This window comes from Medicago truncatula, chromosome 2 (genome assembly GCF_003473485.1).
Source record: "Medicago truncatula cultivar Jemalong A17 chromosome 2, MtrunA17r5.0-ANR, whole genome shotgun sequence".
In the NCBI taxonomy this organism is placed as follows: domain Eukaryota; kingdom Viridiplantae; phylum Streptophyta; class Magnoliopsida; order Fabales; family Fabaceae; genus Medicago; species Medicago truncatula.
In genome coordinates this window covers 14211210-14223629 of record NC_053043.1, presented here as the reverse complement: position 1 = coordinate 14223629, position 12420 = coordinate 14211210, and the positions used below count along the sequence as shown (strand labels likewise).

Genomic DNA, 12420 nt, shown 5'->3' with positions numbered 1-12420 from the left:
AATTCTCTCATAAATGATATGAATTAAGTTCATATAAAATCATAGAATAGAAGTGTCCAAAAAACACATTGAATTGATTTGTGGTATGTAATTGAAATGACAATATGAAGAGACAAATTTTAGGGGGCCAAGTCAATGTATGAAACACCCCATCCCTTTGCAGTGATGAATAGTACTCTTGTTCCCAATTGTCATGTTCTTTTCATTACAGCCTCGCAATTAATAACTCTTAACAAAATCCAAACATATACATACAAATTATCCCAAGCAAAAGAAGATCGTTGGATGTATATTAATCCTAAAAACTTATCTGAAAAGGATATTCTAGTAACAAAGTCAAAGCTATTTTTGAAACACAATAAAAAAGCTTAAAGAATTAGAATAAAAAATGTAAATTGTATTTTTATTTGTCTTGTAAGTATAGTTAAGTTGGTGGTAAAAGTCTACGTAAATATTTGATTAGTGAATAAGCAATTTTTTTTTTGAAATTGTAACTTTTGCAAAATAAAAAACCCGACTTTTAAGAAAACTTCAAAAAATCCTATAAAATTGTCAAACATCACATCCCTCCATTTATTTTGGTTGTTAAACCCCATGTCATGACTGAACCTTATGCTACGTGGATTGATCAGTTTAGGTGGTGTTATTATTGTTGATGATGGTGGAGGAGTAATAATTAGATAAAAAACATTAAAATGAAAAGAAGAAAATAGTCTGTTTATTTTCAATACTTTTATAGTAATGTGGTACTGGTGGTGATGAATTTGCACCCGTGAATAACAAGAATCTTGGAAGAGTGGATAATAATTGATGAAAAATAAGGAGCAGGCTGGTCATGATGAAATTGGTTCTGACAGGTCAACATTCGATTATCTTTTGAAGCCAAAAGCACACAGTTGTCAAAGAAACAAGGGTATGCCCAGTTCCAGCTTGGAGAGGGATTTCACTCCTAATATAACAATACTTGCAAGATTCTAAATTGACATAACAAATAACAACTACAAATGTTTGTACTATCCCTCTTAGCCCTAGTTTGATATGCGTGTGATCTCTGAAGCTCCGATACTTCAAAATGGATGACGTATTGTATCCCCTGCGTATTCTGCACCGATATCTGTTTGATACTTTCCGATACGTATCTGGAGAGTATCTAAAGATTAAATTTTTTTTTTTTTTTTTTAAAATAATTATCCGATACTTCCCGATACGTATCAGGAGAGTATCCGATAATTATCCTGCACTGATACATGCCCCAATACTTCCCAATTAATGTTAAGTAAAATGACTTAACTCTTGAGCACTTAGATCGATATAGTATAGCACTAATCATCACTCTCTTAATCGTCAATATTATTTATATTTATGTTGATATGCTACGAGCCTATGACTGGTTTCTTTTGTTTGTTAATATATTTGCATATTAAAAAAAATGGTTATAATTATATTGTACATTTTATTATATAATTTTTTTATTAACGTATCTCAACCGTATCGTATCTTGATTTTTGAAATTTTCTCGTATTGATGTATCGGTGTAGTATCGTATCCGTATCGTATCTCGTATCCGAGCTTCACAGCGTGTGATTGACAAAATAACAATAAGTTGCTGTGAGTTTGCAAAAACTACATTTTCATTTTGTAACTTGAACAAAAATACGGTGATTTTGTCTAATCCATCGTTGTATAAGTCATAGAGTCTTATAAATACTTGTTTGGATTGACACTTTGTAGTTTGTATACCCATGATTTTAACAACATCACATGTGATTTTGTTGAGCTCATTGTAATTCAAAACATTTACTATTAGTTACATTAATGCACAAATTAGTTACATTTTAAAATATATAAAGGATATAAAGCACAAATTTTGAAAATTAGTTACATTATATATTTATATTGAATTTCACACACACCAAAATTATAGTAATGGAGATGCTTTAAGAGATGAAGAGGATGTCTAATCCCCAATCACTAGGGAGGATTCAATCCCATCTTTGAAGTGTATTCCAAGTTTTCAAATGAACATGTTTTTTAAAATGAACAATGATAAATAACACACAGTAAAAATAAAATTTAACCGAAAAATAGCGAATTTAGAAATTTGAAAAATGATCACATATAGTAGTTGCACGACACAACAACCGTGAAGACCAAAAGATTTAGAGAGGGAAATTCTCTCTAAATATGAGGGTCTTCACAATCCTCTCTAAATATAAGGGTTTTTCCAGAGATGTTGCATTGTACAACCACTATAGAGGATCAATGTTTTATTAGTGTTCTTCTTTTTCTTATTATATTAATAAAATACCATTTTTTTTGGTCAAGTAGCCTAATTGCTAGAGCTCACACAATTAAATTGTGGAGAAGTGAAGTGTCTGGAATTCGAACCCCAGCTCCTGCATATAACATGCGATATCCCTATCATTTGATCTAAGCTCACGGGGATAATAAAATACCATCTTATTAATAATAAATAATACCTATAAACAAGAGTACATTTTTTCGTAAAAATAAAATTCAAAAAAATATTCATGCTTGAGGCCAATATATTGCTTAAGTATCAATGGGCAGAATTTCCAGCAAATATATCTATCTATTTATAAAAGCCCAGGCACAATATATTAGGTCAGTGACATTTCTTCTTCTTAAAAAAAAAAAGGATAGCGACATCTCAAAGGATTTATCAGTTTGTGAAAATCACGTCTCTTTAGAAAGCAATATCAAAATGCATGGCAAGTGGCAACATGTTTTTTTTTTTTACTAAATGTTAAATAATATTAATTTTATTTCTCAAAGCCTAATTTAATAGTTTGTGTGTATCTGTGATGAAACAAACAACTAGTGGACGTGTAAATAAATAAAAATATCATAACTATATCCTGAAACGACAACGTGATTTTCTAAACAATTTTTGGAGTGTACTAGATTACATTTATTTCCTCTAATTTCTGTCCATTTTCCACAGCACATGATATCTGAATGACTAGTCACAACTCACAAGCTAATTATACACATACTCACTACATTTATAAACAAAAGTATGTATGAACATTTAGCATTGTGTTAGGTTGGCAATGAAACGTAAAAGGAAAGAAAAAGCACACGTGAATTTGAGCAGTATAGTGTAAAAGTTTCCAACCTTTTCCAATTTTTCCCTCTCAATAAAGGCAATGGTATTTTAATTTTCTCATATGTTTTTGTTTGAAAGCAATTTAAGATTATAGGGGCCAATCAAAATTTGGATTCTTGTTAAGACATTCACGGGAGGAAACTGCTACATGATGTTGAACCTCTATTAATTGTGTGTCATGTAGAAGACTTAACACGGAAATAAATTGCATACTATCACACATGTGAGATACTTTTTTCCACCCTAGGTTTCTAAATATCCTCACATATGTCTAGAATTATACTTTCAGATCCAAAAATAGTGTTTTTTTTAGGAAGTATGCTTTGAGACGACATAAAAACTATAACTTCATGTTTTCAATTTGTTTTTGCGAAGTTCTAATACAAATAGTTCGATCTTGATTGAGCAATTGAAATCACTTAACTATATATCTATACGATTATATCGACTGGGGAGAGTCTAGGTTCTACTCAACACTTGTATAAACTCATATCATTATGAACATGTTTGCTGTAGTTCACTTTAATTTTTTTATTTATTTTTATAAAAATACATGTTTAAGAGCTTTTATCCATTTGTTATGGATTTAAAAAAAAATGAGAATCTGAAAAAGAAATATAAGAACTGCATAAATATAGGCAAAATTACTTTAGTGGTCCTTAATCTTACTTATTTGTAACGGTTTAATCCTTTATGGTTTTTTTTTTGTCCCATTCAAATTGTTTATCTCTTGAAATGTTTGCAAGTTGGTCTTTTTTCTTTTCTTTTTCATTTTCATTAAAAAAACATTAATGAGACAAGCCACATATAATTATTAGGGTTGGTGTTTTCTAAGTTTTGATTTGAGACACTAAATCTTAATAATTTGATTTGAATTTTATGGGTTTGATGAAAAATATGATGATGGTGAATGTGATGAACATATGAATAAGAAGATGAATATTTGTTTTTCTGAGTTTTTTAACGAGGAAAATTATTTATAATAAAAATTAATTATTACTAATAATCATACTTGGGGCAAACCACCTCAACACCTTTTTTTAATAAAATAAATGAAGAAAAGACTAATTTGTACACATTTTAACAGATAAATGATTTGAACAGAACAAAAAAATAAGACAAAGGACTCAATTGTTACAAATAAATAAGATAAATGACTTGAACGAGACAAAGAAAAGATAAAAGACTTAACTGTTACAATTAAATAAGATATAAATGATCCATGAAGTAATTTTGCCTAAAATATAAAAGCTATTTTGAATAGTTTTTCTTAAATAACATTTTTGATAAATGATGTTTTTTATATAAAAAAGTGATTTACATTATGGTAAACAAGTACAATGTAACTTCTATTTTTCAAAAAATCTTTTAAAAATAAACTTTAAATTATTAAATGTTAAAACCAATTTCTTTAAATGATATAGAAGTCTGAACTAACTTGAGTTAAAAGTTAATGAAGTTGAATGACCATAGTTAAAATCAGTAAAAGAGAAAAACAATAAGATAACAACTATATATATTAACTTATCTATAAAAAAAAGTCACTTTTTATCTATTTATATAATATGCAACAAACAGACCTGCATTATATATATATCTTCTACACCTAAGTAACAAACAAAAGGCTCACACTTCCCCTCCACATTACCTCTTTCATCAACATCATCTCAAGACTATGATATGATGATAGACCTCAAATACATATGGGTGCTAGTTTCAATCAACAGGTACATTCTCAACACAATACAAAATGAAAAAACAAGGAACACTCTAAAAACAAGATGTATATCAAACTTAAGGACTCAAAACCAAGAATTCTTTGAATTCTCTGACCAATCAGTCTTATCCAATCTTTATTATGGCATTGACAACATTGAAATTGCAATACAATCACAACATCCAGAACAAAGATCTTTTAACCTTAAAAAGTCAGAAGAAATGCTTCAAGTTCCAGCAATGCTTGATGAAGATGAATTCACTGCTTCAATTCCAAATCATTACTTGGTTTGTTGCTCTTACTTTTATCTCTCAGTTGTTAGGAAGCTTCAAGGTGATGAATGGCAAGCTGCACTTCATTTTCTTCAAGCTGTTTTGGTTTCTCCAAAGCTTGTTTGGAATGAATTTGCACCTCAACTTTGTGAAAGTCTTTTCAAGAAGCATGAAAATAGAAGTTTGGAATTTGTTAGTTCTTTGAATTCTGAGGAAGAAATCAATGAAGTAATTGTTAAGGAGAAGGCAAGGAGATATAAGGAGTGTTTGGTGTATTATCAGGTCATGCTTTATGGAGAGATTCCATGGTGGAGCAGTTATTGCAGCAATAATTCAGCAAATTATATGTAAGATTAATCAATGAGAGAAATTAACTTTCTGTGTTTTGAAGTTCAATAGTTTGAGGAATAAAGTAGGGACTAAACATGATATGAAATGTTAGCTCAATGATATGATAAAATATTGATAAGAAGAGATAATATTATTGGCAAGAAATACATAAGATATGCTTTCTTTAAGCTAGAACATTGAATTTTTATTTTTTTTATATTAGTACTTTATCTTCTAAGAGTGACTTACTGATATGGACAGGGATGTATCCAATACCAGCTGTGTATCTTCTACTTCAGTTCAACATGAACAAAGATTGAAAACTTGCAATACAGTAAGTTTTTATTTAATTTAATTCGATTATTAGCATAATTAATAATACATTTTATTGAAACACTTTCAAATTTTTTACAGTATAAAATAAGCCACTTTTGTTTCTCTTAAATATTTTAGTGGCAGTATGGGAAGGTTCACCCAATGGATCCTCAAGATGTGATGCAAGAACAGCTGAGTTCAAAAAACATAATTAACCTTGATTCAAGCAGATTCACAAAAGATGTTGTTGCTTTATCGATCTCGAAACGGATAGAAAAAATGAGTATTGATTTAAATTGCCGTGTCGAGGATTTATTAATCGAAGAAGCATTGCAGCCACTAGAATTCCATCTCTTTGATCATGCAAGCAGAAATCATAAACTCGGCCCGAAAAACCGCGAAGAAAGTTCTAAGATGAAATTGCAAACATTAGAAAAATGTGGTGAAGAGTATATTGTAGACACTGCATCGATTTTTGAGAGTTTAATCAGTTCATCAGGAACTAATTATGGTTCATTAAAGGATGTGATTTTGGATGAACTACTTATAGTGATCTCAACTTCGAAAGAGGAAAAGGAACTAAGAACATCAGTATCAATTCTAACAACAATAATTTCAAGGAACAAGTCAATTATAGAAGATGTGAAGAAAAAAGGTTTAAGGTTATGTGATTTAGCAAGTGCCCTAAAACAAAATGTTCATGAAGCAGCAATTCTAATCTATTTAATATATCCATCTCCTATAGATATAAATACACTGGAAATTTTGCCAATATTAGTAGAGATTGTATGCACTTCATCACAAAGTTGTTACAAGAGTAATAAGCAAGAAGAATCACTTCTTATGACACCTCATGCAGCATCGTTGATGATCATTGAAGAACTTGTAACTTCAATTGACTATGCTACAAATAACATGCATTTGGAAGTAATCAGTTCCCCTCATGTTCTCAGTGGACTTATAGAAGTTGCAAGAAATCATAATCTTGATGAGTTTTTGTCTTTGACTACCATTCTTATAAAATGCATGCAGTTTGATTCACAGTGTAGAAAGTATGTGTCACAGTTCACTCCTCTTGCTCCATTTCTACACCTTCTAGAGACGGAAAATGTTCATGCCAAATGCACGGCGCTCGAGTTTTTTCAGGAAATCCTATGCATACCAAGGTATGTAACTATGTAACCAGTTATTTCATTTGTATTTTCTTTCGAATGTAATTAAGTAGAATTTGTAGCATCGATGTCTTCAAATAGTAGATAGAATGATTTGATTTCATTTTTCTATTTTGATTTATTCAGATCATCAGCTATTAATCTGCTGCAGAGGATAAAACAAGAAAGCAGAATCAATATTATGCAGATACTAATGCATTGTGCCCATCAATTACAACCTGATCACCAGATTTTAGCTGCTAACCTATTGATTCAGTTAGACACATTGGTAATGTTTTAAATTCAGAAAAATTTAAGTTTATAGGTTACAAATTCTTATCATGAAGAAAGTCCTAGGGAACAAAGATTGGATCATTCCATTTGCATTCTGTTAATTCTATTTACATGTGGTTGATAATTTGCTAAGAGGCAACAATGACATTCATCAAAGAAGAATATCTTATGGATCCAATATATTAAAAGTTTGAGTATCAAGTCACTAAATGATACATTTGGCCAGGGTCTTAAATTGTGATTGTTTCATGATTTTTGATATTGCAGTATAATATGGATGATATAGTCACAACAATGAGATCGCAGAGACATAAAAAAACTTGTGTCATGCCACAATTGCTGTCACAGACCACGTCTAAAAACTTCTGTAACGATTTTTTGTTTTGCGGTCAAACGAGACTTATATTGTCACAATTACTGTCATGATGTGGGCGTGTAGACAGCCTTAATCTTGGCCTCAAACCGTTTTTTAAAAATTTACATTTTGCATAAAGCCATAGAAGAATATTTTTCCCTTTCATTAAAATATTATACTTGAATAGGATTTAATTTATATACATTGTCAAACAACACTATCATGCAGAACCCAACTGATAAAAGCTTGTTCAGAGAAGAAGCTGTGCAGATTCTTCTAAGGACATTGACATCTGAAGAAAGCTCAGAACATATATTATCGGCATCCATTCTATCAAATCTTGCTGGTACATACGCTTGGACAGGAGAATCATATACAGCAGCATGGCTTCTGAGAAAGACAGGCTTGACCTCTCCCTATCATCAAAACATGATACGAAACTTCAATTGGTTGGATCAGAGTCTACAGGTAAGCTTCCAAAAATGATTCTTATATGTTAAAAAGTAATATGAATGAGCAGCTGTGAAGCCAAAATACTTTAAAAAATGGAGAAATATTAGTGTGTGACATGTGTGATGTGTTCAATATTTCCGGATACTTAGTATAAAGTATCCGGTAATCTTTTTAATTCTCTTTGAAAATATTTTCACCGATACTTCTAAGATACATCTAGGATACTTCTTACCAACTAAAAACACAGTTGTTTGTCAGATACAATACATTTTCGATATGTCTTACTAACTAAAGACACTAAGTCATATGTTTTTTGCGTCGCGTTCATCACAGTAGAAATAATATATCCAAATAAATGTCGAGAGATATGTGACTATGCCTACGTGTTATGATCAAAATTCACAAGTACTTTTCCTCATGTATCTCCGTATCCATGTCATATTGCATCTGTATCGTAATATGTATTCACACTTCTTATTATGAGCAGTGTTGTTGATAACAACTAAGGACATAAATAAAATTCATAACATGCAGGATACAAGCATAGATGTATGGTGCAGCAAAATTTCCAAATGTATCATAAGTGTTGGAGATTCAATCTTCCATACTTTAGAGAGAGGACTGAGAAGCAAGATTAAAAGGGTTTCTAGAGACTGCCTTATAGCCATCTCATGGCTTGGATGTCAAATATCAAAAAATCCAGACAGCCTCAGTAATTCTGCATCTGAGATTGTATTAAGAGGAATTGAGCAATTTCTGCATCCTGGGATGGAATTGGATGAAAGACTTTTGGCATGTATGTGCATGTATAATTATGCCTCAGGGAAAGGTATTGTCCTTGTCAGTTTTTCTTGTTTTATGAGGCTTGTCCTTACCTCAGTTATGTTACTTAAAAAATGTCACGACAATGGCAATTCATCTAAATTGAACTCAACAAATTCAGCACTTAGGTTCTGTTTGGATTGGTTTATTTGAGTTTATTTACTAGTATAAGCACCTGAGAGACTGCTTGGGAGAGCTTATGGAAATAGCTTATATGAAAACAGTTTGAATTTATTTTATCTTTTGTTATTGAAATAGCTTAGACAGAAACACTTATATGATAAACGTTTATCATATAGCCTATTAGAACTTAATTAAGTTGTTTATCCAAACTAGATCTTACTTGGCAGCAGTCTCTGAGCATTTTGTCCATGGACTGACTGGACAGAAAGGGAAATAACTTGTTCACTTAACCGATTTATTTAAGAAAATGATGAACACATAATGAATCATGATAAAAAAAATATCAATTGCCTCTTCTAAGTAAGACAGCCATTTTTCATGTAGGAAAGCAAAAACTAATGCAATTCTCGGAAGGAGTAAAGGAATCATTAAGACGACTTTCAAACATAACCTGGATGGCTGAGGAGTTACATAGGGTAGCTGATTTCTTACTTCCAAACACATCAGTAAGTACTCATTTACGTACCAACTTGTAACACTGGAAAAACATTATCTAAGTTAAAGAACTTTAGTAAATTACTCATAATTAGCATGATTCATCAAATCCTTGAGCCATATTGCAACTTTAGTATAAACAGTAATTAAATTGCAGTAAGCACTAACTAATTTATTTTTTTGCATCACCTTAATCATCATGGTGGTAAGAGCAGCGTATTTCTTGTGTTCATACACAAATCCTTGAGGCAGGTCGGAACTTTAGCACATCAGTTTGCTCCCTCATATACTACAAGGGACTGTTGTTCAGTGGATATTCAGATGGATCAATTAAGGTAATAACATATATGATTTGAGTCAATGAGTTATGTAGCTATCATATTTATAAGTCATCAATGTAACCATTTTCTCTTATTCAGCAAAATACAAAAATGTTGCTGGTCATACCTAACTAATGTCAGTTTCTGTGGTGTAAATTTCTGTATTGAAATAATAAAACCTGTTTTGGTACGGTTCAGGGGTAATCATGTAAACTAGACCATAGTGTTTAAACACATGTCATAATATATAATCCTAAGTTTAAATAATATAATTGATCGAATCTTGAGTGTTCTATGTTTGCGTTTTTTTGTATCTGTTTTCTTTTGAACCACGGTATCTGTTCTAACAAAACTATTGTCTGTTGGTGTTTTCAAAAGGTCTGGGATATTAGGGGGCACTCAGCTAGCCTTTTATGGGACATTAAGGAGCACAAGAAGTCGGTGACATGCTTTTCAATTTATGAACCACTAGACAGTCTTTTAAGTGGATCCACTGATAAAACCATAAGGGTAAGGTTAAAACTTTATTTTATGGTTTCCACTTTCTATTATCTACGAAGATTTCTAATAGCAAAAGTGAATGAATTAATTATCTTACAATAACATGCACATAATAGGTGTGGAAAATGAACCAAAGAAATCTTGAATGTCTTGAAGTGATAGTCATGAAGGAACCAGTTCATCATTTGCGCGCACATGGCGAGACAATTTTCGCAATTAGTGAAAAACAAGGAATAAAGGTGATGCTTTAAATTTTCCATGATTTATGACCTGAGTAACTGAAAATTCAAAGCAAAATCACACATATAGCACAAAATCCTCTCTATAATCTAGTTGTTTCATCTTAGAATTTGAGTTGGGCCTAACACAACCCTATTAAATTGCCTTGAAGGTAAGGACTATCCACCACTTATAACCACATTTTCGGACCTTCACATCTAGAATGAGACCTGAGTGGCCTGATAGCGGATGGTTCAACGAATCTTAGATAATAGACTTTCTAAAAAAAAGAAGTTAACCATTGTTTTGCTACCTTCATGTCTTGGATAACAAAAACTTGGGACAATTATAACAACTGATGAGTTTGTCTTGTTTACTTTTTTTCAGCTTGTTAACAAATCAAGAGAGATAAGGGATATTTTCAAAGGTAAGCATGGAAAATGCATGGCAGTGGATCATGGAAAGTTATATATTGGCTGCACAGACTCAAGCATACAGGTTAGTTTTTTTTTCTTTTTCTTCTGGTGTTGTTTGACATACATTATGGAATCAACAAAATACAATCATGATCTGCTTTATTTTAGGAGTATAACACAACACACAATAGGGAACTAGAAATCAAACCACCTACAAGAAGTTGGAGGAAGCAAAGTAAACCAATCAATTCAATTGTAGCCTATAGAGATTGGCTCTATAGTGCAAGTAAGCATGTTGAAGGAACAACATTCAAGGTGAGAACTAAAACTTTTGAGCTTAAAAAAAAGCTTTGTGTTGTCCTTACATGGATGAATTATGATATAGGAATGGAAAAGAAGTGCAAAACCCAAAATTTCAATCCTTACTGACAAAGGAGATAATGTGGTAGCCATGGAAGTGGTAGAAGATTTCTTATACCTAATCTCTAGCTCATCAGCAAGCAGCATTCAGGTAAAAGTAATAACCTAATACTATTAACTAGAACAACGCAAAATCAACTGCTTAACTTGAAACCAATTTGTCAAACAGATCTGGTTGAGAGGAGTGCCAAAAAAGTTGGGGAGATTATCAGCAGGGAGCAGGATAACAAGCATCTATGCTGCCAATGACATTATTTTTTGTGGTACTGAGAAGGGACTAATCAAGGTAAACACAACTAACTCATCTAACTTCTTTTTATTTATTTCCCTAAAAAGAATGTCTAGACATGATGACATTTCCCAATTTTTCATTAGGGCTGGATCCCTCTATAGGAAGAACTTCAATTCATTGTGTTGTGCATACATGTTTGTTCTTTCAAGTTTGAAGTTGCCAGCCTAGTATTACAACAAAGATTAGCCTGTGATTTCATACCTTAAGGCTTAGTGAGTTCATACCTTACATCGGTGATTACTTGTCAAGCACCATCGCAGACACCGGACACCATACTCACACAAACATCGGTAATAGTTTAAGAAAGTGGAAGTGATTGAATGTAGCATGCGTCAGTGCTACATATGTGACACCAAACATCGGTAATATTTATCAAATATTGATAAATATTAGACACCAAACACACAAATGTCGATGCTGATTACTATAGTAAATACTTATGAATTTGTATTTTGAGTGAAAATCATTGTGAATAGTAGGTGATCAGGGTACAAGACATGTTTTTTTTTGTTGTTGGAAAAGGTACATGAAATGAAATGTTATTATTGTAATGTATTGTAATAAATACCAATATGTTATTCCCATGAACTATGATTTTGCAAATTTTGAGTAAGGTGCAAATCGCTTTGTTGCGAAATGAATTGGAAGTTCTTACAAATACTTTTTTGTAACCTTATTTTTTTTTCAGTACCAAAAAAACATTGGTTGTTTTTTTTGTACAAAAAAAAAATTGTTTTTTTTTCTTCTCCTGAATGTAACATTGTTGTTATTTTTTATTTTTTTTAAGAAGTTAAA

The 12420-nt window shown here is 31.5% G+C and overlaps 1 protein-coding gene across 1 annotated transcript; it reads left to right on the top strand.

The window, feature by feature from the left end:
- Positions 1–4722: 4722 nt before the first annotated feature.
- On the top strand, positions 4723–12213 carry LOC25488113 (putative E3 ubiquitin-protein ligase LIN-1). The gene is made up of 15 exons (XM_013607773.3): positions 4723–5466; positions 5711–5783; positions 5903–6930; positions 7063–7204; positions 7793–8032; positions 8552–8846; positions 9347–9468; positions 9673–9792; positions 10156–10287; positions 10395–10517; positions 10885–10995; positions 11082–11228; positions 11299–11424; positions 11503–11619; positions 11709–12213. The coding sequence occupies exons 1-15, from the start codon at positions 4811–4813 to the stop codon at positions 11724–11726; spliced, it is 3450 nt and encodes a 1149-aa protein (XP_013463227.1). The 5' UTR covers positions 4723–4810; the 3' UTR covers positions 11727–12213.
- Positions 12214–12420: the final 207 nt, after the last annotated feature.